This window comes from Grampus griseus (genome assembly GCF_964374135.1).
Source record: "Grampus griseus genome assembly, chromosome: 20".
In the NCBI taxonomy this organism is placed as follows: Eukaryota; Metazoa; Chordata; class Mammalia; order Artiodactyla; family Delphinidae; genus Grampus; species Grampus griseus.
The window spans coordinates 17,187,175-17,213,365 of record NC_139014.1 but is presented as its reverse complement, the minus strand read 5'-3'; the positions used below and the strand labels follow the sequence as shown (position 1 = coordinate 17,213,365).

The window sequence follows — 26,191 nt, the reverse complement described above, 5'->3', positions numbered from 1 at the left end:
ATGGGCAACGCGGCCGGCAGCGCGGAGCAGCCCGCGAGCCCCGCAGCGCTGTCCCCCAAGCATCCCGCGGTGCCCAAGCAGCCGATGCCCGCGGCCGGAGAGCTGGAGGAGAGGTTTAACCGGGTCCTGGTGAGTGTGGCCCGCTGTGCGCGGGGCGCGAGCGGGGGGCGGCAGGGGCTCGCCACGCGTCCCCGCCCCCGGGGGCTCAGGTACCGCTTGGAGATCTCCGGCAGCTTGGTGGCGGCCCCTCCAGGGGGTGGGAGTGACAGTGGTTTCTTAAAGAGTGACTTAGCACTCTCCCCCCAAAACTTTCTTCTGCAACCGTCCAGTCTCCCTCCCCAAGATACCCCCTCCCACAGCGCTTCTGGGTCTAAAGGTCTAAACAAAAATGTCCTGTGAGGAAGTTGGGAGCGCAGCACGCGGGTGGGGAGGTGTCCCGGAGCACCCCCTTCCCCACTGCATGCAGGCCCAGCCACAGGGTGCAATAGCATCTACTTGTGTCTCAGGGTCAAAGACATAAGGGGTTATATTTTAACCTCCTAGGAGCTGGAAACTGAGTAGAGGTGTTTGGTCCTGATCCGCTGGTGCCTGAGTTGCTGGGAGCTGGGTTGTCACATCATTCAGTTGGGGGTGTCTGTGTTTCTCCCTCACTGCATGTCCGGGAGAGCTTGTCTGTGGGTCCTTATCTTGTGCGTCCCCACACACCCCCTGGAGGGATGAAGGTTAGGAAGGGCGGGGTCAGGATGGGTTGGTCACTCTGGCTTGGGGTGGAGCAAAAGTCTGGAAGCCCCTCTCCCTCACTGTCACCTGCTCCAGGGGATTGGGGGGCTTGGGGACTAGGCCACCGGGGAGGAAGCCATCCACTGAGCCTGGAGGCAGTTGGGATGGATTTGGTGGGTAGGGGCTCCAGAGCAAAGCCAGGTTCTCTAAGACCTGGTAGAAGAAGGGAGGGGAAATGGCCACTCATTCTCACTTCCCTCTCCCTATCTCAACCCTGTCCCAGGCTCCTTCCCTAACTAATTGCCTGGTGGCCTGTCTGCTGTCAGCTCCCTTGCCAGACCCTGGGTGACAGGCAAATAAGGCCGTGCTTTTCCCCAGAGGCACTTCCAAGTCCGAGCAGGCTAGCACTGCAGGTCTGAGGGTGGGGGCCCGAGGTAGAGGCAGGCAGCAGAGCCACGCAGGCTGGTGGCCCTGTTGATTCTTCGTCTTCTCCACCTCCTTGACATCATTTCCCCTCCCCTGGCCTGCCTTGAGGCCCTACTTGCCAGATCCCCTGTGTGGCCCCTCCTCCCAGTTCCAGGAAGTCTTGTCTGATGCCCCCTCCCAGGAGAAAGGCTGGGAGGGATTTGAAGGAGCTGTAGGGTGGGGCGGGGTCTGAGCTGTCCCCGTGAAGGCACCTTGTTTGATTCGGGGAGAGGGAGGGACACTGAGGGACACCTCACATCAGGCTAGTCCCCAAATACCCCACCTCTCCACCAGCTTCCCTTTCCCCAAATCCATGTCTTCACAAAGCTGAGTTGAGCGGAGCAGAAGGGGGAGGGGGAAGAATGAGATAGACGGTTTCTGGGGGCCATCTGGGGAGCCTGAGTTGGTGGTGGATCCCTGGACCTTGGCCAGCCTGACTTTCCCCCTAAGTGTGTGTCTATGGACGGGGGGGATGGGCTCTCAGGGTGAAGTCCAGGTCCCAGTCCGTTCTCTGTTACACACACCTAAGGGGGAGGAGCTGGGTGAGTAATTCAGACCACCGGAAAATCCAAAAGTCAAGTGGTGAGGTTCTGATGCCTGTGTAGGACTTGACTGCCGCGCTTGCGTGTGTTTTGGCCTTAGCTCCGATTGGCTGAGTCTGACGCTAAGTGCCGCTGGGAGTCCCTGAGAACCGGGGCATGGAGGGTGAAGGCCCAGAGAGGGGTCCGAAGGTGTCCCGGTGGAGAAACGGTGGTGGCTAGGCAGAAATCTAGGGCAGCAGCGCCCACTGGGGTTCACCGCCCCCCTCCCCAAGGAACCCCAGTGTGTTTACACCTCCTCCTTCTTCCTGGTGATGGGTCAGCCTGTCCCATGTCCTGTACTCACAGAAGGCACCCAACCCAAGGTCACTTGGCTAAGAACCTCGTTCCGCACTCCTCACCACCGTGCCCTGGGACTATACCCTTGGCCCCTGCCTGAGGCTGGCGGGGGGTGGGGTGGGGGAGGTGGGGGGTGGATGCAGATTTGGCTAAAACTATAGTCCCAGTGACGGGGATTACAGGGAGAGCCTCCATCTGAGCACTGCCTCCTGGGCCAGAGCTGAGCCCTGTCCTCAGTGAATGTCTAAAGAAGAGGGCTTCCCTGGTGGCGCAGTGGTTAAGAATCCGCCTGCCAATGCAGGGGACACGGGTTCGAGCCCTGGTCCAGGAAGATCCCACATGCCGCGCAGCTAAGTCCGTGCGCCACAACTACTGAGCCTGCGCTCTAGAGCCCGCGAGCCACAGCTACTGAAGCCCGAGCGCCTAGAGCCCGTGCTCTGCAGCAAGAGAAGCCACCGCAATGAGAAGCCCGCGCACCGCAATGAAAGAAAATGAAAGAAAGGGTAGCTCCCGCTCGCCACAACTAGAGAAAGCCCGTGCGCAGCAACGAAGACCCAACGCAGCCAAATAAATAAATAAATAAATAAAAAATCCTTAGGAAAAAAAATTAATAAAAGGAGAAGAGCCTCAGACTGCTGAGTGGTGGGCCTCCCACCCCCAGGGATCCCCCAGTCTGGAAGGGGGAAGCATAGCCCTCCCCTTGGGATCTAGTCACATGGCCCCAGGGAACCTCTTCCTTTCACTGGAGCTCAGCCCTTTCATCCCTGGTGGGTGGTAGGATCCTGAAATCTAAAACCACTCCTTGGCTTCTGGCTGTGGAACTCCTCTTATGGGTTAGGGGTATCCCGACCGAGGCCCACTGCCAGACAGGAGACGAGGGTGCTCTTCTCCCTTTCCCCCTGGGCAGCCTTTTTCCCATGCAAGAATGGGTGGTGCGAGCTACTTTTCTGGGGAGGCTCTGAGAGAGAGGGGTGCCCTTGCTTAAATGGTGGTGCGGAGGAAGAGCAGGTTGATCCAGGGTTTCCACCTGCTGCCTTAGCAACAGTGGAGGAGTGACGGCTGCCTGCCGCGATGGTGGGAAAACCTGCGCACCGAGCTCTGTGCTCTCGCCTCTCCTACGCCACGCTGAGCGCTGGGCGTCTTCCAGCCTCTTCAGGCCTTCCCCTGCAGGGGTCAGGGTTTGGGGTGGCAGGGCACTCCTTCCAGGCCTGTTAGAACTGCCAGGCTTACGGCCTGGCCTAGGACACCCCCGATGTGTCTGGGCAGGGAGGCGCCTGTAACTCAGGGGCAAAGGGATCAAGGGAAGGCGCCGTGATGTGATCGAGGCCAAGTGATGCCGCCATTCAAGAGGAGAGGAATTTGCCTGATGGGGCCTGGCGGCCTGGGGTGCCCTTAGCATGTGGCCAGGCTGCGTGGGGAGGTCAGGGCAGTCCCCGGCAGGGTGTGGGTGCTGGGAGTCCTGCTCTTCGGGGGGCTCCTTCCCCGCTGGGGCTGGGACTGGGGGTGAAGGGCAGAGGGGGGCGTCTCCATTCTGTAGGCTGTGACCGAGGCGCTGCCCGCTCAGGCAGCTCCCTCCTCTGGGGTGGGGCAGATGGAGCTGTGGGTCGCTTAGGCCCCGTGCCTCCAGTCTCTGGGGCCTCACATGGAGGATCCCGGTGGGGCTGTGGCCCCGTGTCAGAGGCTGGGCTGGGCAGAGGCCGTGGGGTGCCATTCCCATCAGGCAGCGCTGGCACGTGCTGCCCCTGGAAACACAGGGATGTGGCAGCATGACTCACAGTGACATCTGGGACCAGTTGGCAAAGAGCTGGGGGAGACGGGCAGAAACAGGTGGGGCTGCTCTTGGGCCACCTCTAAGGTTTTCCTGGGAACATGGAGCCCCGGGAGGTGGCTCAGCCCTCCCTGCCTCTGAGAAGGGCAGGGGTTACTCACAGGAGAGGCTGAGTAGCTTCCTGGGCTTCGGGGTCATGAAGTTTGGCAGCTGAGTTTTGTCTTTGCCACTTGCTACCTGTGCGGCCTTGAACGAGTTACCCACCTTCTCCGAGCTTCCGTTTTCCTCCCGTGTAAAAAGATAATAAAAATGGTATATGCCAGGGACTTCCCTGGCGGCCCAGTGGTTAACACTGCACACTTCCAATGCGGGGGGCGTAGGTTCCATCCCTGGTTGGGGAATTAAGATCCCGTGGGCCGTGCAGTGCAGCCCCCAAAAAGAAAAGGGTATATGCCAGCCTGCTAGGATTGCTGAAGGGATTAACTAGAGTTGAGGGGATTAAATAGAGCGCTTAGCACAATGCCTGACACAGAACAAGTGCTCAGTTAACACTGTCTACTGTGAGGACAGGATGATGTTGAGGCTGATCTGGTCCTCTTCATCTTGGGGCCCTTCGAGGTGAAGGAGCCCAGACCCTGCCTCTTCCCTCCCCCCACCTCCGTTTCCAAGACCAACCAAGGGTGCCGTCTTTAGTCTTCAGCAGTCCCAGGTCAGGCTGCCCTCCCTGCCATCAAGCACGTAGGCCACAGAGGGGCCTAGATGAAAACTGCCTGGTGGCCGGAAACCACGAGAGGGAGGGCCCACCTCTCCTGGAGGGTGGGGCAGCGGTGGCACTAACGGTAGCTGTGTGCACATGGGGAGGGGTGGGGAGGCCTCCACTTCCCTCAGAGAGAGGGTGTGCTGGTGAGGGGGGGTTCCCCAGTGAGTAAGAGCTCAGTGTGGGCAACAACAGGAAATGTAGGGTGCTGGGTGGCAGGAAATGGGGCCGGCTGTTCCCGGTTCCTCAGACAGGCGCGGGGGCCAGGCTGTCTGCAGAAGACCCCTGGGAGGCCGGGACCCATGTTTCTCATTGCTCTGAGCGCTCCTTCTTCCGAGGAAACTGAGTCTTCTTACCAGCTTGCCAGCTAGGTCACCTTGGGCAAGCAGCTTAATGGCTCTGTGCCTCAGTTTCCCGTTTGTGGCAAGGGGATTACAATAGTGTCTACTGTGTAGGCTTGTTGTTGAGATTTAAATGAGTTAATAGATGTAAAGCCCTTAACATGGCATCTAGCATGGATTGAATATTCGGGGGAATATTAATTATTGTTACTGTCGTTATTCTCCTACCAGCCTGGATTATAAGGGCAGTGCCTGCTGCCCTGACTCCTACCCTGCTTGCCCTTGTTCCTGCCATGGGGACCCTTCAACCCTGACGGGAGAAGCTGTTAACTTTTTGGGGTTCTTAGCACCCTAGGGCCGGGTTACCCCACACCCTCATCTAAGCCTGGGATTGCTTATAAGAGCCCTAGAAAATCCATATACCAGAATTTTTAAAAGAGGATAACGCTGATTGTTTTTGGAGATGCCCTGAGAGCTCTAAAACCAAGCTTGAAGCCATGTAGAGGTGGGCAGGGGAGATGGATGGGGAAGTGGGGCCGGGGGACAGGGCTGGCTTCTGGATCCATCAGGCTGTGGAATGCCTGTGGGGCTGGTCTGAGATGGGCTGGTGCCTAAGTTCAAGGGCATCCTGGGGCTTGAAGGGCTGGGCTTCCTAGGGAGAGGGTGGGCGGGTGGGCTGGGATGTAGTCTCAGCTCAAACTAAAAGTGAAACTGGAGGGTGTGACTGTGTCCACATGTAGCTGGAGCCCCTTCAGTCTCCAGGGACACCTGCCCACATGTCAGTGTCGGGATGGGGGGCCGCTTGCAAGGGGCTGGCCTTGGGTGTGCAGGGCTGGAGGCCCTTCTGACACACAGAGAGGGGGCAGGGAAGCAGGGGAATGATCCCCACCCATTCTAATAGGAGGAGCAGGGAAACAGCTCCTTCTCTTGGCCACACCCTGAGAGGTGAACCCTATCTCCCTCTTCGAAAAGTGTGAAGGGCAGCAGCGGGTGGAAGCTGGAGGCTCAGTTCATTTCTGGCCAAGCCTTGGAGACAGGTCCGCTTCTCCGAATGTTTTCACCAACTTCTGTCCGCCACACAGCCCTCACCTTGGGGTCTTCAGTGGACTCCCCTGACCCCCCCCAACCTGTGACATGCCTCTTCATAGTGGTACGTCCCTGAAGAGTATTATTACGTCAAAACACAGCTTCTAACCTAGGGGCAGGACAGGAATAAAGACACAGACATAGAGAATGAACTTGAGTACACAGGGAGGGGGAAAGTTAAGCTGGGATGAAGTGAGAGAGTGGCATGGACATATATACACTACCAAATGTAAAATAGCTAGCTAGTGGGAAGCAGCCGCATAGCACAGGGAGATCAGCTCGGTGGTTTGTGTCCACCTAGAGGCATGGGATAGGGAGGGTGGGAGGGAGATGCAAGAGGGAGGAGATATGGGGATATATGCATATGTATAGCTGATTCACTTTGTTATATAGCAGAAGCTAACACACCATTGTAAAGCAATTATACTCCAATAAAGATGTTAAAAAAAACAAAAACAAACGAACAAAAAAACCCCACACAGCTTCTCACTGAAGGGTTCCCGGGAGCCCTGTGAGTCTGAGGTAGGAGGGAAGTGTGCCCATTTTATGGAGGAGGAAGTTGAGGCTCAAGGAGACAAAGAAGCAGTCAGGCTAGGTGGGCCCAGAGCCTGGGTCCCCTGAATCCCGCTTGGGTTCCTCCACATCACAGCCGCCCCTCCCCACAGGAGGCGGGTGTTCCCCCCCCCCACCGCACGCGCCCCCCCAACCCCCCGCCACGCACACCTGGACTTCCTGGTCCTTCCCTGTCCCATCTGAGGGCCATCAGCCAACCTTCTGCTTGTCTCCCAGTCCCCAGTCTCCTGCCTCCTTGCTAAGGGCCCCGAGTCTGGGAGTCTGTCACTGTTTCCAGGATGGCCTCACCCCACTCTGAGTGAGTGGCATTGCTGGTCCCTCTCCTGCTTCCTCGGGTACCCGTCTCCTCTGTGGGCACAGCCGAGGAACAGCTGCTAATTAGTGCTCAGCGCTGTCAGAGCTATTTCTGATTTCCGAGCCTAAATTTAGCCCGTCTGGCAGGCTGGCATGTAGGCCCGGGGGCCTGAGGAGGCCCAGGTGGGGAAGGGGCAAAGGGGTGCCCGGCCCTCCACCACTGCTGGGACGGGGCGCTGGCCCAGCAGAGACCTCCCCCTCCCCAGTAATAACCGCGGGCTGAACTGGGGGAGTGGACCTGGGCGCTGGTTCTGGGTTGGCTCAGGGCTCAAAGTCAGCCTGGCTCCCCTCTTACTGGGTTCGTGACCTTGGGCAGGTGACTAGACTAATCTGTGCTGCACCTGTGGGATGGGACTAATAGCAGTGCCAGTAATGGTGGTGAGGGTGGAAGGCTGCCATGTGTGAGCAGGGCTGGTAAGCCTTCGGGCAAAGCTGGCACCGCAGTCGTTGGAGTCATTATGATGATTAGTTGCTGTCTCTAGAAGCGCCACTGGGGCCATTCCTGGAGCCAGCAAGTCCCCAGGGTGGGTGAGAGCCCAGAAGGACCCACGTCAGGAAGCGGCGATCCCCTCTAAGGCTCAGCTGCTGAGCCCTCCCCCTCACTCCTCTGCGCCCTCCTTCCCCCGCCACCACCTCCTCCTCCTCCGTGCACTCCTCTGCGCCCTCCTTCCCCCCACCCACCTCCTCCTCCGTGCTGGCCGCGGTGGCATCGCCTGCCTTCTCTCTCTGCTTCCTCCACCCCCCTCAGCCTTGGCCCCCACCCCCACCTCGGCCCTGCCCCACCCTGGGTCTCTGTAGGGTGGGGATGGATCTGGAGGGACCAGGGAGAAAGAGAGTGAGACAGAGACAGAGAATGGCCCCAGGGAGGCCTCCCTGGCCAGGTACATCCTTCTCTGGGCTCCAGGGCCCCTTCCTGGGCAGTCCCTCCCATGGGGCAGGAGCTGTCCTGGCTGTTGGCAGGTTGGGGGAGGGCAGCCGATGAGACCGCAGGCGGTTTCCTCAATCTGGGCTCACTTTCGCAACGGGGGAGAGGAATGACGTATCGCCATGCCCAGCCGGCCCGGGGCGGGAGGGCCTGGTGGATGGGCAGTTTCACCTCTCAAGTGGGGCCCTGGCCGGAAAGCTTGGGCAACCGGGGCAGAGGGTACCAAGCTTCCTGTTGTCTGGGGCCGACCTAAGGCAGTGATTTTCGGGGTGAGGTCTGGCCAGAGACCCCGAATTAGGCTTAGCACCCGGGAGGGGAAGCTGGCTGAGAAGCCTTGGGTGGGTGTGGCCCCTTCTCTGCTCCAGCTGTGGCCTCCTCTCAGGGCCATGTGACTGAGGATGTGTAGTCTGAGCCATCAGAGCTGGTGACAGGGGCCTCTTCTACCCTGGGTTGGGGCTCCCTGGGGCTCCCACATCCCCAGTACAGACTAAGCTCCTCGAGGACCAGAACTGTCTTTTGGAGCCTGACATATAGTAGACCCTCAATAAACCTGGGGTTTACTGAATCGGGGTGAACGGGCATCATCTGCTGGTTCTCTTAGGGAGACATGCCAAGTCCTGGGGGTCCAGGGAGCTCCTAGCGCTGGTGGCACCTGGTGATTCCGTAGCACCAGGAGAGACACTAAGCCTGTCCTGTGGGGAGAAGTTCGGCCAGCACATTGTACCCTTGTCATCTGTGGCTGGGGGAGGAGGACCCAGGCAGAGCAGTGCTGACCTTTCTTAGCTCTTGAGGGGAGTCCCAGCCTGGGCCACCAGCACCACAGACCCAGCGTGCTGGCTGCTCTCCCTGGTTCTTGTAACTGGGTGACCTTCCCCTGGAATCCACCTGGGCCCTGCAGCCACCATGCACCTGCTTGGAACTCCCTGCCCATCTGACGTCACCTCCCTCGGTCTGTCCCGAAGTGACCAAGTGGGGGGGGGCTGGAGAGGGCCGGGGGCTGCTGGCTGCTGTCCTTGCAGAGGCTTTGTGGTGTTTGTGAGACACTGGTGCCCTGGGCTGGGACCACGTACACTTGTTGTTTGGTGGCATGTGGGAACGGGGCACAGTCCACGCCTGGCCACACTTGGGCCTGGCCAGAGACGGTCCCTGTTAGCTTCCCATGCAGATGGGAGAAGAGATGGTACCCCCTTATCACATGTGGGGAAACGAGCCCAGAGGTGCCTGAGGTCCCAGGAAGTTAGGCTGCGAACCCACGCTCCTGCCTCCGTGCCCGTTGTGCGGGGGGGGGGGCGATTTAGGGGTGACGGAGCCCAGGCCCTGGAGTCAGGCATTTGGATTCAAATCCCAGTGTCACTTTCTAGCTGCTGGGCCTTCGGAAGGGTGCTCCATCTCTGGGCCTCGATGTTCTCGTTGTCTAATGCTACTTATTTCCGGGGGTGAGGTGGTGACGGGACTCATGTGAATGACAGGCCTACTAGGGAGCTGGCCTCTAGTGGGTCCCCTGACAACGCCCATGGTCCTCTCCCCCTCGGGTTAGGGCCCCAGACTCAGCATCTTTATCTTGTCGTCTTTCTCCCCAGAACTGCATGAACTTGCCCCCGGACAAGGTCCAGCTGCTGAGCCAGTATGACAACGAGAAGAAGTGGGAGCTCATCTGTGACCAGGTGGGCACAGGCCCATTCCGTCATCGGGGCTCCCTGTCCTGGCCAGGCTGGGGCTGGCAGGAGAGGGGACACTGCCACGCTGCCGCAGGGCTAAGACCCTGCCCAGAGGCCAGCGTAACATCTGGGGAGGGTGCTGAGGGCATGTGCAGGACTCTGGAATCCCCCTGTGTTGGGCCTGGGCCTCCCCAGGGACCTTATGAGTCACGAGCAGGGCTGGGTCTGCCTTCTGAAGAGCTGACGGGGGCTGGTCCGGGTACTGGCCGGGGCAGCCGGGGCCGTGTCCCCATCCTCCTTGCTGAGCTTCCCGGGGCAGGCTCTGTCCACCCTCCAGCTCTGGGCTGGGGAAGAGAGGGACAGCCCTAGGGCTGGACATCTTCATTCCACCCCATGGGAGGTGGCGAGGAGGGTCAGGAATTCCTGTCCTCCTTTGACCTTGGATCCAGAGGAGCTGTTCCCCAAGTCAGCCAGCTCCCCAGTGGCAGAGCAGGGACTAGAGGCCCCGTCTCCTGGTTCTCAGTCGCTGCCTGGGCTTGCCACCTTCGTGGCTCTCTTGGCTGCCCCGGCCCCTTCAGCTGTGGGGCTGCTGTCTGAGGTAGCAGGGAGGACGCCTGCTGTGGCAGGGAGGGGCCTGGCTGCCACAGTGATTCAGAGAGGGAGGGAGGTGGGCCTGTGGCCCTGGAGGCTGGGGGTGGGGATTTGGGGAGCAGGGAGCCTCTCCTGGGAGCCAGGGCTGGGCCTTCGGCTTCTGCTAGTGGACCAGGATGGGATGAGCTGGCAGGGCGGGAGTCTGGGGGGTGAGGGCAGGGCTATGGGGAGAGGGTGGGGAGCTGCCTCCGGAGGCTTTGGGGCTGGGGTAGGGGTCCCTGCCCCTTTGGCCTGGCATCTCAGGTTGAGCTCACAGAGGCCTGGGAGAAGTGGGGGGTTGAGGGGGGTGGCTGGGCATATCTGAGGGGTCTGGACTGGGAAGAGTGGGAGCTCCTTTGGGTGGAGGCCCTCTAGTGGGGCCCCTGCCTCTTGTGTGAGTGGCTCCTGGAGCCCTGGATGGGGTGGGGGAGTTAAGGATTGTTTTGTTGAGCACAGGTCACGTGCTCGCGCGTGTGCACTCACACACACAGGTGAACACGACGACTGGGGCGGAGCCCTGCGGGAGGGGCCCCCATCCTGCTAGGAGCTGGGCGCTCCATAAGGCCCTTCCAGAGTGTTCTTCCTCCTGGTACCCCCACTTCTGGGCTGGGATGTGGCCCAGGGAGGGCACAGGGCTGGGAGGGTGCCACTCACTGGCCTGCCTGAGTCTCCCCCTCCAGGGTGGGGTGTATAGTTGGACTGACCCCTCCACACTCCATCCAGGCTGCTCTAGGCCTGTGGCCATAAACCAAGGGACGGCCTGGCCGGGGACTGGGGTCTTTTCAAGTGGCAGGCCGAATGTTTGGGTTTATGCCTTTGGTATTCAGGGGGGGCTTAAGGCAGCCTGGGACCTTGGGTCGGAGCTGACAAAGGGACTCTGGGACAAGGGTTGGCCATTTGCCCCTTATACATCCTATTCCGTCTCCGCAGGAGCGGTTTCAGGTCAAGAACCCCCCTGAAGCCTATATCCAGAAGCTGAAGAGCTACCTGGAAATCGGTGGGGTCAGCCGCAAGGTAGCAGCAGATTGGATGTCCAACTTAGGGGTATATGTCGCCCGCTTTTTCTCTGTCCCTTTCCCCCTGCACTTTCCAAGGTCTGGGCAGCTGGAGTAACTGTGTGTATAGACTTTTCTGCAGGCTTCTGTGGGTGCGTGGACGCGTGTGTGTGCGTTTTCACAGGGGACTGAGAGTGCCCTGGGCGTGCACTTTCACGGGTTCCTCTGCAGCTCCTAGTTGTACTCAGATGTGTACACTGTGTGTACTTGTGTGGTGTGTGTGCATAGGCATGGATGTGCGTGTGTGTATTACGTACATCCTTTTGTGTCCACATGTGGATGTATGTGTATCCTTGAGTCTTTGTATAGGGGTGTGTGTGTGTGTGTGTGTGTGTGTACCCCATGTGTCTGTGTGTGGATATGTGAGTGTCTTATGTCTGTGTACCCACTGTACTTGTGTATGGATATGCACGTGTGTGTGTACCCAGGGTGTTCATGTTTGAATGTGTGTGTACCCTTTGTCCTCATATATGGGTGTGTGTGTGTGCGCGCGTGCGTTGTGTGTCTGTGTCTAGAGACGTGTGTGCCTCTTTCGTGTCTGTGCGTGGCCGTGCTGCGCACCCTGTGTGTCTGTATGGGGGGGTGTATGTGTGGCCTGAGTATGCTTATTCTGCTGGGCAGGTGTGTGGAGGTGGTCTAGACTGCCGAGTATGAAAGGCCAGCTGTCGGGGTGGGCAGGCACTGTGGGCTGAGGCCTGCGCTCCACCCACCAGACTCCCCTGTTCTTGGCTCCCAGTTTAAGAGGAGAGTCCAGGAGTCCACCCAGGTGCTACGGGAGTTGGAGACCTCCCTGAGGACCAACCACATTGGGTGAGCAAGGGCTCAGATTTCCCTGGGGAGATCGGGGGAGGGGGAGAGCTCTGGCAGCAGGCAGCCCCTGGGTTCCCCTTTTTATCCCCCCATCCACCCCAGAGGCTGTGCCTATGGGCCCCCTCCAGGCTGGGTGTCCTCTCTTGCCCACCCTCTGCCTGCCCCTTGAGGCATGGCTGGGCTGTGGGTCCTGCCCGAGGCCTCTACCATCATCGCCTGGCGTCACTGGGTCTTGCAAGGCTGTTGTCTTCCTGGGAAAGGGCAGCCCAGGGGCCCTTGCTGTGCCCGTTCTGTGCCAACACTGGGCAGGACCTCCTTCCTGGGCGGCACTCAGGGAGCCCTGTGCCCTGCAGGTGGGTGCAGGAGTTCCTCAACGAGGAGAACCGTGGCCTGGATGTGCTGCTCGAGTACCTGGCCTTCGTGCAGTGCTCTGTCACGTAAGCCTGGCCCTGCCCTGGTGCCCACCCCCAGAGTCCGTGCCTTCCTGCGCCTCGCCCACTCCTCGGGCCGCTTCCAGGCAACTTAGCCTGGGTCCACCCTGGAGCCCTGCAGTTGGCTTGAGCAAGGCCCCTTCCTGACGGCCTGCCGTGGACGGGGAGGGAGGTGGCCTGCGGTGGCCAGCTGGGACCTGCTAGGCCCAGCACAGCGCCAAGAACACAGCCTCCTCCGCCCGCCCCCAGTCTCTCCTGCAGCTCTGTCTCTCCCTGGGTTCCCCCCACCCCCTCTGAGGTGCCCTGCAGTGTTGGCCTCCATCCCCAGTCTAACCCCCACAGGTACTACATGGAGAGCACAGACAATGGGGCCCCGGGCTCTGAGAAGAGCAAGCCGCTGGAGCAGTCGGTGGAAGATCTCAGCAAGGGCCCGCCCTCATCCTTGCTGCCACAGCCCAAGAGCCGCCACCTGACCATCAAGTATGTGGGCCCCCTGGCGGGGTGGCAGGTGGCGGGGTGAATGGAGAATTCACCCCTGGACGGCTGTACCCAGCCTGCTCCACCAGGGCCCTGGGGGTGGTGAGAGGGGTAGCCTGGCATCGGGGATCAGAGTAAGGGCCTCACCCAGGGCTCGGGAAATGTGTGTGTTAAGAGGCCTCTGGAGTGCACCTAGAGGCTGGAACCTCAGTGGGATCTGAGATAAGAGGGGTGGTTTCAGGGTCGGTGGGACCCCTTTTGTATCATCTAACCCCCTGTTTTCTCCCGTGCGGACTCCAGATGCCCCCCTTCTCCCCGGTACGTAGCCACCTAGGGGCAGGTGCATGCCTGGTCAGCTTCCAGGGTGGTGGTGGGGTTGGGTGAGGTGTTCAACTCAGGTGACACCCCTGGATTCAGCTGCTTCGGATACGTCAGCCCACCCTAACTAATGACATCCTGCTGGGAGGTGGGGAGAGGGAAGGAGATGGCCCTGGAGCCTCATGTGGACCCCAGGTACCTTCCTTCCCACTCTGGGTCTAGGAAACCAACTTCATCTTAAGTTCTAAACTCTCACAATATATTTCTTTGTTCATTCATTCATTCATTCAACAAACATTTTTTTAAGCATTTACTATGTACCAGGCATGGTGGTAGATTCTCAGGTGACAGATTTCCCTGCCCTTGGGAGCCTTCCATCTAGTAGGAGACGGTGTGTGACAGGTTGTCATGGAAGTATGACTGGGAACTCTGAGTAGGGAGGTGGCCACTGCCTGGGGCACCAGGAAGGCTTCCCAGAAGAGATGACATTGGAACTGTGTCTTGCAGATGGATACAGGCTTTAGAAGCAGTGGTGGGAACAGGGAAGGGCATTCCAGGCAGAAGGAACAGCACAAGCAAAGAGTCAGAGGCACGTTTGAGCAATGACGGGAAAAGGGAGATGTGGCAGGAAGAGCGAGGAGTGGGGCCTTCCAGTATTGACTGGTGGTTCTGCGACAATGGAAAAAATCATGTTTCTTTTAGCGAAAAATCAGCAAAACCATTCATAGAGCACTTACTATGTGCCAGGCGCTGTTCTAAGCTCATTTCATAGTCCCAACAACCCTATCAGGAAGGTACTGTTATTACCATTCCTATTTTACAAAAGAGGAAACTGAGGCCCGGGGAGATTAAGTAACATGCATGCCTAGTAATCAGTGAGCTGGGATTTGACCATGGCTGTCTGAATTGTCAAGGTGCAAGGTAAACTCACGTGGCTGTGAGCGCCACCTTGTGGAGAGTATTTTCATGGCCGTTCACAAGCTTTGGCGGTCTTTTCCCTCTATAAGCTCTCCATCCCCACAACACAGCAACTTTTTTTTTTTTTTTTTTGCCGTATTCGGGCCTCTCACTGTTGTGGCCTCTCCCGTTGCGGAGCACAGGCTCCGGACGCGCAGGCTCAGCGGCCATGGCCCACGGGCCCAGCCGCTCCGCGGCATGTGGGATCCTCCCGGACCGGGGCACGAACCCGTGTCCCCTGCATCGGCAGGCGGACTCTCAACCACTGCGCCACCAGGGAAGCCCCAGCAACCCTTTTTAATACCAAGTCGCTGTTAGGGGGTCTTTGCTTCCCTGACCCCCGCCTCTTCACCTCCCCCCCGGAAATGCCAGGCCCCAGGCCTAAGAACTGAGGAAGACTTCCGGCCCTCAGCTGGCCTCTCTGGTTGGGTGGACGGGAAGCAGACGTTTCCAGATGTGCCCCCTCTTACTCCAGTGGCCATCTGAGTGATAGGGGGGAATAGGAAGCTGGGTTTGGGACTCTGACCCCTGCTGCCTCCTCCCCACCTGCCCAGGCTGACTCCGGCCCATAGCAGGAAGGCCCTGAGGAATTCCCGCATCATCAGCCAGAAGGATGACGTCCACATCTGCATCATGTGTCTGCGTGCCATCATGAACTACCAGGTTGGTCAGTGGGCCCGGGGCATTGACACTGACTGTCCTCCCTGGGGGCTGCCTAAGCTGCCGAGGTTCTGGGACCAACTGTCCCCCACCCTGTCCCCACTGGAGAACCCTGGGGATCTGGGCTGTTAGTGCAGGGTCTTGAGGCTGATGAGTCTTGAGGGGAAGCCCAGATTTCTGCACCTTCCTGGTCAGGTCCCTTAGAATACCCTGGACATGGCTGGGGGCATGGCTATGCCTCACGTGGGGGCTTAGGCACCCCACTAAGAAAGGCTGCACACCAGGGAGAGCAGCCTCTGGGTTATTTCATTTGGAGGGGTGATTGGTGAAGCCGTTCCTCCCTCACTCAGCTGGCCTTAAAGGACTCACTTTGTCCAAGGTACTGAGTCTTGACACTGGCTTTTGAGCAACAGCATTTATTTATTTATTATTATTTTTAAATTAATTAATTAATTAATTATTGGCTGTGTTGGGTCTTTGTTGCTGCGTGCAGGCTTTCTCTAGTTGTGGCGAGCGGGGCTACTGTTCGTCGCAGTGCGTGGGCTTCTCACTGCCGTAGTTTCTCTTGCTGCGGAGCACGGGTTCTAGGTGCGCGGGCTTCAGTAGTTGTGGCTCGTGGGCTCTAGAGCTCAGGCTCAGTAGTTGTGGCGCACGGGCTTAGTTGCTCTGCGGCATGTGGGATCTTCCCGGACTGAGGATCACACCCGTGTCCCCTGCCTTGGCAGGCGGATTCTTAACCACTGCGCCACCAGGGAAGTCCCAGACAAAGGTATTTAAAAAGAGGGACCAGGCTTTGGCTGCCACCCAGGAGGTCGTGGTTGGATATAAAGAACTTCCTGGGAATTCCCTGGTGGTCCAGTGGTTAGGAATCCACGCTCTCACTGCCGGGGGCCTGGGTTCACGTAGCCAAAAAAAAAAAAAAAAAGAACCCTGGTGGTCTGCCTGGAGGAGCTGACCTCTCCTTTCTCCCCAGTCTGGCTTCAGCCTCGTCATGAACCACCCAGCCTGTGTCAATGAGATTGCTCTGAGCCTCAACAACAAGAACCCTAGGTGATTTCCAGGCCCCTAACCTTTCTCCATGTCTAGTTTCTCCTCCTACTTCACCCCTTGCCTACTCTGTCCCCTCAGTTCTCAGGACCACTACCCAGGCTCATTCCCACCCCATCAGCTCCCCTGTCCTCCCCCCTAGCCAAGCCCACATCCACCTTTGCTGTGGGGCCTGCCTGTTCGCAAGGGACAGCCTGCCCCTTCTCTCCCCAGAACCAAGGCTCTGGTGCTGGAGCTGCTGGCGGCAGTGTGCCTGGTTCGGGGAGGACACGATATCATCCTTTCCGCCTTTGACAACTTCAAGGAGGTAATGGAGCCCCCACCCAAACATGTACCTGCCCTCTAGTGGTGCTTGGAGCCCTGTTGCTGCCAATTGTGGCTTCTGCTGGGGACAGCTAGGGACGCTGGGTGGGTATTTGGGGAGTTTCCTCATCTGAAGGGAAGGTACAGGGTCACGCAGGGGCACTGCCTGGGGCGACAGGGACAGCTATGGGGATCTGCTGAACCTCTGCCCAAACTGGCCTTGATCCACACATCTCGGAGTTGCTGACTCTGGTTAACAGGCTCGCAAGAAGTAGCTGCATGAGAATATGATGCATAAGGCAGCACAGGATCAATGCATCCCTTTAATGAATATTCATCAAGGGGCTACAATGTGTCAGGCACAGAGTGGGCACTTGGGATACATTAGTGAACAAAAGAAACAAAGAAGGCAGTAGAAGACAGATAATCAGCGATATAATAAATAAGCAAATTACACAGTCTATGAAGAAATCGTAAATGCTCTGGGGAAAAAAGTCAGGGAAGCTGTCAGGGGAGGGGGAACTGGTTGCCGGGTGGTTAGGAAGCCTCATTGAGAAGGTAAGATTTGAGCAAAGTTGTGAGGGAAGTGAGGGATTGATGTGGTGGCTGTCTTGAGTAAGGGCACATCAGGCAGGTGGAACAGCAGGTGCAAAGGCCCTGAGGTAGGAATGTGCCAGGACGCCAGTGTGGCCAGAATGGGTCAGTGTTGGGGAGGGCTGTGAGAGATCGAGAGGGAATTGAGGTTTTGAGCAGAAGAGTGACATGGCCCGACTTAGATTTAACTTGAGAGGCGCTCACAGAGGCATAAAGGGGGCAGCTGGAAGATAGCTTAGGAGGTGTGTCACTGGGACCCCAGTGACAGCCATTCCTCCTACCCAGGTATGTGGGGAGCAGCACCGCTTTGAAAAGCTGATGGAATATTTCCGGAACGAGGACAGCAACATTGACTTCATGGTGAGCTCAGGAGCCCAGCCTGGGCCAGGTCACCCTAGGGTGCCAGGAGCAGTTAGGAGCCTGGGTATCTGGGATCTGGGCTCAGCTCCTGCAGATATGAGGACTGAGTGGTTGGTGGGGGAGGGGCGGATGTCAGTGAGGGGGAGGCTGGGAGGAGGGTACGTGGGAGAGATATGGGTGGGACAAAGCTGGATTAGTGGGGTGAGAAATGTGGCAAGGGTGGGGGACTTGGGGTTAAACTGGGGGGGGTGGAAGTCACTGAGAACCCCCCACCAAGAGGATCATAGACCTGCTCACTGCCCCGCCTCCCAGGTGGCCTGCATGCAATTCATCAACATTGTGGTACATTCGGTGGAGAACATGAACTTCCGCGTCTTCCTGCAATATGAGTTCACCCACCTGGGCCTGGACCTGTACTTGGAGGTGAGCCCTGCACTCCCCCCAGGACTTAACCACTTGCTTGCTGCAGAGTATGGCTCAGTGGTTAGCACAGATGCCGGGGTCAGGCAGACCTGGGTTCAAGGTTCAAATCCTGACTCTGCCACTTCCTAGCTCATGTGACCTTAGATAGGTCTCTTCTCGCTAAGCCTCACTTTTCCCATCTGTAAGATAGGAGAATCATAGAAATAATAAAGACTGTAACTGTATAGTGCCTGCCGCAAAATAGGCACTCAGACCATGGAGCTGTTGTCGCAGGTGCTAGAACGGGCTCTAGGTGGCCCTCGGTCTGGCTCTGGGAGCACCAGACTCAGATAGGCCTACACTGGGGAGCACAGAGATACTGGGCCAGAGCAGGAGCTGGCTCATGCTGTATGGGGCTGGGTCGTGGGGGAGTTCCTCGCTCTGGGGAAGATGGGCAGAGGGGCTTGGTACTTCGTGGCTCAGCCTGAGCAGAGAGGTTGTAGCGTTCTTCTGATTTCTTTGTGAGGCGTCCCAGAGGAGCAGGGCCTTCGGGATTGGATTTTTGAAAGCCAGGATCCACAAAAGGTGAAAAGCAGGCTAGGGTGATATGTCCATTTAATGGAATATTATTCAGCCACGAAAAGGAGCAAAGTAGTGATACATGGTAGAACGTGGATGGGCCTTGAAAACATTACGCTATTATGCTCAGTGAAAGAAGCCAGACACAGAGGCCATATATTGTACGCTTCCTTTATACGAAATGTCCGGAATAGGTAAGTCCGTAGAGACAGAAAGATTGGTGGTTGCCAGGGGCTGGGAGAGGAGAGGATGGGGAGTGACTGCTAACAGGTACAGGGTGTCTTTTTGGGGTGATGAAAATGTTCTGAAATTAGATAGTGGTGATGGTTTGCACAACCTTGTGAATATACTAAAAACTACTGAATTGTACGCTTTAAAATAGTGAATTTTATGGTATATGAATTATATCTCAATAAAAAATAAAGAAACAGAAGTGGGCTAGGGCTCAGGCCCCTTTGTCTGGGCTCTGGTGGTGATGGGGGTACTGGAAAGATCCCTCACACCAGGCCTCAACCTGAGCCTTCCATCTGGGGACAGAGGCTTCGGCTCACGGAGAGTGACAAGCTGCAGGTGCAGATTCAGGCCTACTTGGACAATGTTTTTGATGTGGGTGCGCTGCTGGAGGACACTGAGACCAAGAATGCTGTGCTGGAGCACGTGGAGGAGCTGCAGGAGCAGGTGGCCCTGGTGAGAGCTGCTCCTGAACTTGGCCCAGCACAGAGTAGGCCCACAGAGCCCCACACGGATATCGGCCACTGGTTCTAGGCGTGAGCTGGGGGCCCCTGAGTTTCACCTGAATCCTTTGGGTGCCTTTCTCCATGAATGAATATTCATTGAGCTCCTCCACTGGGCTGGACCTCTGAGGAAGGCAGGTCTCCTCTTCTCCAGGTGCTCGGACCCCAGGCCCTGGTTTGGGTGGAATTGGGTGCCTGGGGCCTCTGCCAGCTCCCTCCCTCATCGGTGGTGCCTTGGTTTCCCCTCCTGAGAGCACTTCAGTGCTCTCAGTACCTCACCTACTTGGGTTCAAGTGCCAGGCTCGGCTGCCCCGCGGCACCCCAGGGCTAAGCACATCCGGAAGCCTCCCCTAGCCCTCCAGGCAGGCATGCCTGGTGCCGCCCCCTCGGTGCCCATGCCAATGCCCGGCTGCGGGTGGGAGCTCACCATGTGCTGGTGCCACAGCTGACAGAGCGGCTTCGGGACGCGGAGAACGAATCCATGGCCAAGATAGCAGAACTGGAAAAGCAGCTAAGCCAGACCCGAAAGGAGTTGGAGACCCTGCGGGTGAGGTTGGGGGGACGGGGGGTTGGGGTTGGGTGGGCCGGGCCAGGGGTGGGACGGACTTCCAAGAACAGACCATTTGGGGCTTCTAGGCTTGACACCTCCCTCCACCCCGGCAAGAAAATGGGGGCTCTGTGCCAGGCTTGCCGGTGGTTACTAACCCCCCACCGGCGGCTCGCAGGAGCGCTTCAGTGAATCGACCCCCATGGGCACCTCCAGAGGTCCCTCTGAGCCTGAGAAAGTGCCTGCCCCTGCCCCGGCGCGGCCCTCAGCGCTAGAGCTGAAGGTGGAGGAGCTGGAGGAAAAGGGGTTGATCCGTATCCTGAGGGGGCCCGGGGATGCCGTCTCCATCGAGATCCTCCCGGTCGCTGTGGCAACTCCGAGCGGCAGCGATGCCCCGACTCCGAGGGTGCCCATCGGCTCCCCCAGCCCAGGTGTGCAGGGGCTTCAAGCCGGGTGGGGTAGGAATGGCAGAACCGGGACGTGCATGAGGAGCCTGGGGACATCTCAGGCGGGGAGAGGTGGGAGGGGTAGGTTTGGATTGTGGGCGTGGCTCAGGCAGGTGCAGGTGGGTCGCAATGAGCCCAGTGCGCATGTGTAGGGCGGGGAGGCGGAGACATGACCCCTCAACCTAAGAAATTGACACGCCCTTCTCCCCGCCCCCTCCTCGGTTCTCGCTGGGCTCAGAACTCCCACCTGCAGCAGAGCCGGTTCCCGGAGCAGCAACCCCACCGCCGCCGCTGCCGCCCCCACTACCTGGTCTCCCCTCCCAGCAGGATGCCACGCCCCTGGCGCCCCCACCGGCCCCGCCCCTCCCAGGCAGTCCGGAGCCCCCGCCCCCGCCGCCACTGCCGGGAGACCAGCCGCCCCCACCCCCGCCGCCACCGCTGCCTCCGGGCGCTGACGGTTCGGTGCCTCCACCGCCCCCACCGCCTGCGGGAGGTCCCTCTGCTGCTCTTGGAGGGCCTGGCTCAGAGATGGGCCCGGGTGAGTAGACTACCCAGGGCATGGGGACGAGGCGGGGGTGCGGTGGGGGGTACTCTGGCTTCAGTATCCTCCAGGACCCTCTGTCTGTGGGCCTCCTACTGCCTCCAGTCTGCTCTGTGTGTCCTCACTGGGCCTGGGCCCCGGTTCCTTCCAGCCATGGCACCCACTACTGCCCCAGTGACCACTCCCTCTCTGTCCCAGGAATGATGGCCAAGAAACCCATCCAGACCAAGTTCAGAATGCCCCTCTTAAACTGGGTGGCCCTGAAACCCAATCAGATCACAGGCACTGTCTTCACTGAGCTCAATGACGAGAAGGTGCTGCAGGTGAGTGGTCCTGCCTTGCTGCCAGTGTGGGCACCAGAGAAGGGGGGGGTCCTGCCTGGATCATGCTGGGCACTGGGGGTGGTCACCTCCTCTACCCCATTTTATGGAGGCCCAAGAATGGGGGTCAAACTAAACTGGACTAGTGCATCTCGTAGGCAGTGTGTCCTGATTCCCTTGGAGGCTTTCCCTCCATGCCTGCAGAGGGGCTCATCCCTCCCCTAAGTCTGGCCTCTCTCCTGCTTTCAGGCCCCTCTCCCACCACCTTCCCACAGACAACCAGGGCCTCAGCTCTTCTAATTACACTTTCAGTTTTCCGAAAGGTTGTGTTCTGTTGCCTCCAGGCCATTGTTCATGCTGTTCCTCTGCCTGGAATGCCCTTCCCTTTCCTCTTTTTAACCCTGGCCAATTTGGCTCTTGCTTCAGCTGAAGCGGCTTGGAGTCTGGGTCCCCTGGATGGGGTGCTGTTCCTGCCCCTCCTTGGTGCTCCATGTGCTTCGCCTGTATCCCCCATCAAGGTGCATGGTCAGGCTGCGTACTGGTTTGTTTCTCTGCTGGTGGCCTGGTCAGGGCTGGATAGATGGCTCTAGCTCCAAGCACGGCGCTCAGCCAGGAACGCACCAGCCCCCGGCCCCGCCCAGCCCCACCTCCTCTTTCTGCACCCTCAGGAGCTGGACATGAGTGACTTTGAGCAGCAGTTCAAGACAAAGTCCCAAGGCCCCAATGTAGACCTTAGCACCCTCAAGAGTAAGGCATCCCAGAAGGCCCCCAGCAAAGCCACGCTAATCGAGGCCAACCGGGCCAAGAACCTGGCCATCACCCTGCGCAAGGGCAACCTGGGGGCGGACCGCATCTGCCAGGCCATCGAGACGTGAGTACCTCTGCCCCAGGCTTAGAGGTAGCGCAGCCCCTCTGCTAGGCCGGGGTTGTTAGGCAGATAGTAAAAGAGCCCCAACTATGGAACAGAGTCCATCGAGTTTCATACCAGGGCTGGTCGGAGAGTAGGACAGGGAACTGTGTTCCCATTTTCAGTTAAGAAAACTGAGGTCATACTGTGAGTCCGTGCCCGGATGGAGATGTTCCTTTTGCCTTCTTGCCTCCTTACACTGAGGCCCAAGCATTTACAGCCTGGACGCCGCCACTGATGTATGATTGGGACTCCGGGCTTCCTAGGTCCCAGCATCCCTTGACTGTTACCTCTTATTCCCTGAAGCTGTTGGCAATAGCAAATAGTTAAGTTCATTTATTCAATCAAGTAAGGGGGTAGGAGTGGTCCTGCTCTCAAGAACTGGTGAGTGTGGAGTGATACCGGCCCCTCCCCTCACAGGTACGACCTACAGACCCTTGGCCTGGACTTCCTGGAGTTGCTGACCCGCTTCCTGCCCACAGAGTATGAACATAGCCTCATTGCCCGTTTCGAGCGGGAGCAGCGACCCATAGAGGAGCTGTCAGAGGAGGACCGTTTCATGCTGCGCTTCAGCCGCATCCCCCGCCTGCCCGAGCGCATGAACACGCTCACCTTCCTGGGCAACTTCCCAGACACTGCCCAGCTGCTCATGCCGGTGTGCGCGGGCTGGCAGGGCGATGCGGCCTGGGCTGGGATTGGGGAGGAGGCAGCTTGCAGCCTGGTCTCCAAGAGGGCATCTGGGAGTACTTGAGCCTCCTATAGGCTTCCCCCCACTCTCGCCCCAACTTACCATGCCTCCCCCATCCCACCCCCAGCAACTGAATGCCATCATTGCAGCCTCAATGTCCATCAAGTCCTCGGACAAACTCCGCCAGATCCTGGAGGTGAGAGCCTAGGGCAAGGGTCTAGGAGGCGGGGCCAACCCATGATGCCTTGCCTGTTCTGGGTTGTGTGAGAGGGAGACCCAGGCCCTGCCCTAAGTCCCTGGGATGCAACAACTATAAGGTTCCCACTTCTAACATCCAGGCTCAGAAGGGCAAAGCTAAGGTGGGGATGGGGGCCATGTTACAACAGCGCACGTCACACCCTGCCTGAGGGTTCATTAGCAGAGCATCGTGTTGTCGGGGAACCAACAGATATGGCTGTGAGGGGGATGGTGACCCCACAGCCTTGGAGGAGGTGTTGGCAGCACAGTTTGGGGTAAGGTGACAGGTGACAAAATTGGGTGTGCCATGGTGTTGGCTGTGCACACATGTCAGACACGCATATGCGTGTGTCATGGACCTGAGGCATCCATGCTGAGTGCAGGGCTTGCTCTTTACCACCTTTTCTCCTTGTGCAATTTACACTTCAGGGGGTTTCCTCAGCCCCAGCACCTGGCTGAGCTCTCCCTGCCACCCCCACCCCGCCTCTTGCAGATCGTCCTGGCTTTCGGCAACTACATGAACAGCAGCAGGCGTGGGGCAGCCTATGGCTTCCGGCTCCAGAGTCTGGATGCGGTGAGGGGGCGCGGCAAGGAGGGGTTCCCCTGGCCCGGGGGCTGGGGGATGGCTGGTGGCCTGGGGCTTACAGAAGGTCCTCGCTGCAGCTGCTGGAGATGAAGTCGACTGACCGCAAGCAGACGCTGCTGCACTACCTGGTGAAGGTCATTGCTGAGAAGTACCCACAGCTCACAGGTTTCCACAGCGACCTGCACTTTCTGGACAAGGCAGGCTCAGGTATGGGTGGGGGGAGGGGCTCAGCCCTGGGGACGGATACAGGTTGGGAGAAAGCAATGGGACCACAGGAGGTAACTGGACGGGAATGCTGCCTCTCTGAGTCCCTGCTTCTCTACTGCCCCACCTCCCACTCAGTGTCCCTGGACAGCGTGCTGGCCGACGTGCGCTCCCTGCAGCGAGGCCTGGAGTTGACCCAGCGGGAGTTTGTGCGGCAGGATGACTGCGCAGTGCTCAAGGAGTTCCTGAGGGCCAACTCGCCCATCATGGATAAGCTGCTGGCAGACAGCAAGACGGCTCAGGTGGGCTGGGGCTGACCCGGCCCGGGAGGTGGGGAAGCTGGGGTGGGGGGTGAAGGACTACCTAGGTGGGGTTGTGTAGCCAAGGCTTGGAGTGCTGTGACCACAGCAGGGACGCCTTGGGGGGATGGGGCAGGAGGGAGCATCTGTCTGCCTGGAGGAGGAGAGACGAAGTGGCCAGTGTCTTAAGGGGGTACAGAGCAGTGGTCAGGCTCCGAGGGGTCTGTGCTGGTGGGGCTGACAGGCTGTGCCCGCAGGAAGCCTACGAGTCTGTGGTGGAGTACTTCGGAGAGAACCCCAAGACCACGTCCCCCTCCACGTTCTTTTCCCTCTTCAGTCGCTTCATCAAAGCCTACAAGGTATGTGTGTTTGGTGGGCAGGCTGGGACCCCGGCAGGGCATTGCAGCCTCTCCACCTGGGCAGTGGGAGTGGTAGGGGTTATTTCTGCTGGGGGGCGGGATAGGGAAGGGAGGACTCCCCTTACGCAGACCTGCCTTGGCCCCTCAGAGAGCCGAGCAGGAGGTGGAACAGTGGAAGAAAGCAGCAGCCGCCCAGGAGGCGGGCACCGACACCCCGGAAAAAGGGGAGCCCCCTGCACCCAAGGTAGGCAGCTGCCCCTGCGCTTGGTACTGGGATCCAATGATGCTTGGTATCCTCACCCCAAAGATCTGGCCCTCCTGCAGACCCTTATTTTTATGGACTGACTCTGCCCAAGGCTAGGATGCCCCAGTAGCCTGGGGTGGAAATGGGTTCCTTTTCCTCAAGCCAGCTCCTCTTACCATGGGGGACCAGGCAGATGGTCTAGGGTTTAGTGGCACAGTGGGGGAAGGGGATCCTGGAGTTGGAGCTATATACCCTCGCCCTCCTCCCCAGTCCCCACCCAAGATCCGGCGGCAACAGATGGACCTCATCTCTGAGCTGAAACGGAAGCAGCAGAAGGAGCCACTCATCTACGAGAGTGACCGTGATGGGGCCATTGAAGATATCATCACAGGTGAGGACTTGGTGGGGCCTGTCCCGTCCTTGGTCTGTCCTATGCTGTCCTCCATCTGCCGCCCAACCCTGGGGGTCTGGCTGCCTCACTGCCTCTTTGCTACTTTTCTTTTTTTCCTTTTCCCTTTCTCTCCCCTCCTCCCTTCCAACCCTCAGTGCTCAAGACGGTGCCCTTCACTGCTCGCACCGGCAAGAGGACGTCCAGGCTCCTCTGTGAGGCCAGCCTGGGAGAGGAGATCCCCCTCTAGCCCCCAGGTACCCAGCGGCCTGGCCTCTGATCCCAGTGGCTGCCCACAGCCCTGGGGGTCCTTGGGGGGACTGAGTCATGCTGCCCTCCCCTGGACCATGCATGGCTGGGCTGTGTTGGAGGGAGGTCTGATAAACAAACAGGCTCCCTCCCACGTGCACACAACCTGTGTCCCTAGAGGGGTGAGGCCTGTGCCCTGGAGTGGTGTCCCAACCCTGGGCAGACTCCTGAAAAGGTAAATGTCTCTCCTCTCCGCCACCAGATCTGCGGAACCAGCCCTACATCCGCACAGACACAGGCCGTCGCAGCGCTCGTCGGCGCCCCCCCGGACCCCCCGTTCAGGTCACCTCCGACCTCTCCCTGTAGCCACTATTTCTGCAGATGGACCGGGAGGCTGGGAGGGGGTGCAGGGAGGGTGGCAAGCCAGGACTCAAGGAAGGTGGTCCTCAGCTCTGCTGGGCGGGGCAGTCTCCTCCGCCGAGGTCCACACCATGCGCCCACCTCAGATAGGCGGGTGCACCCTCATCTGGCCACTGGGGGCAGCATCTCTGGCCCCTCCCCCCAAATGCTGCTTGCAGCACCCCTTTTCCCCCAATAGCCGTACTTAGCCTCAGCCGGAGCCTGGCCTGTAACTTATTAAGTGCAACCTCGCGCCCCCTCCACCCCCCCCACCCCGCCCCAACTCCGGGGACTCCCCGTGGACCTTATTTTTATACAAGATTAATAAAGACGTTTGCAAAAGATCCGCGTCCGCTCCGTGCCCGCCCCCACCAGGCGCAATGTGTTTTCGCTCAGCAAACGCTTTACTTGTACAAGTTCTTCATAGCAGGTCTCTGCAAACAGGCTGGAGAGGGGGAGAAGGGCTGCTTCTGCACTAGAGTTGGGGGGGAGGGAGCCAGCTTCGAAGGGCGCGTATACCCTAGCGTCTGGCCCACGAACCCTGCGGAAGCTCGGAGGGGGCGTGCAGAGGGTCAAGCCTGCTGCTCGGGTTAGAGACGCAGGGTTAGCGCCACCTCAGTCCACCTTTCTGCCGGCCCCGCCCCATTTCCGTCAGTCCCGCCTCCTACCTGGGTCCCCGGCCTCGTTTTCTTATGCCCCGCCGTATCCTTAGTCGCGCCCTTGAGTGATTTATTGCATCTCCGCCAGTCAGGTCCCAATTTCTTGGAGTTCTTCCACTCTTCGCCTGCCCCGCCCCTCCCCGTCTGTCTGCCCCGCCCCTCACACGGCCCGCCCCTTATCTGCAGGACCCGGCCCCGCCCGCTGGCCCTGCCTCTTTCGTCTTTCACCTTGGCCG

At 59.0% G+C, this 26,191-nt stretch overlaps 1 protein-coding gene across 1 annotated transcript; it reads left to right on the top strand.

The window, feature by feature from the left end:
- FMNL1 (formin like 1) lies at positions 1–25,554 on the top strand (the record flags this gene model as incomplete). Its single annotated transcript, XM_082680063.1, is given in 28 exon segments — positions 1–129; positions 9,448–9,531; positions 11,086–11,169; positions 11,947–12,020; positions 12,374–12,457; positions 12,794–12,931; positions 13,229–13,251; positions 13,254–13,308; positions 14,758–14,866; positions 15,837–15,913; positions 16,124–16,217; positions 17,093–17,167; positions 17,480–17,590; positions 18,686–18,835; positions 19,328–19,429; positions 19,608–19,860; positions 20,129–20,413; positions 20,615–20,739; positions 21,405–21,607; positions 22,064–22,298; positions 22,459–22,527; positions 23,062–23,142; positions 23,232–23,361; positions 23,497–23,660; positions 23,915–24,016; positions 24,165–24,260; positions 24,531–24,651; positions 25,160–25,554. Coding segments are annotated over 28 exon segments (3,357 nt in total). The 3' UTR covers positions 25,264–25,554.
- Between the last annotated feature and the right edge of the window lie 637 nt (positions 25,555–26,191).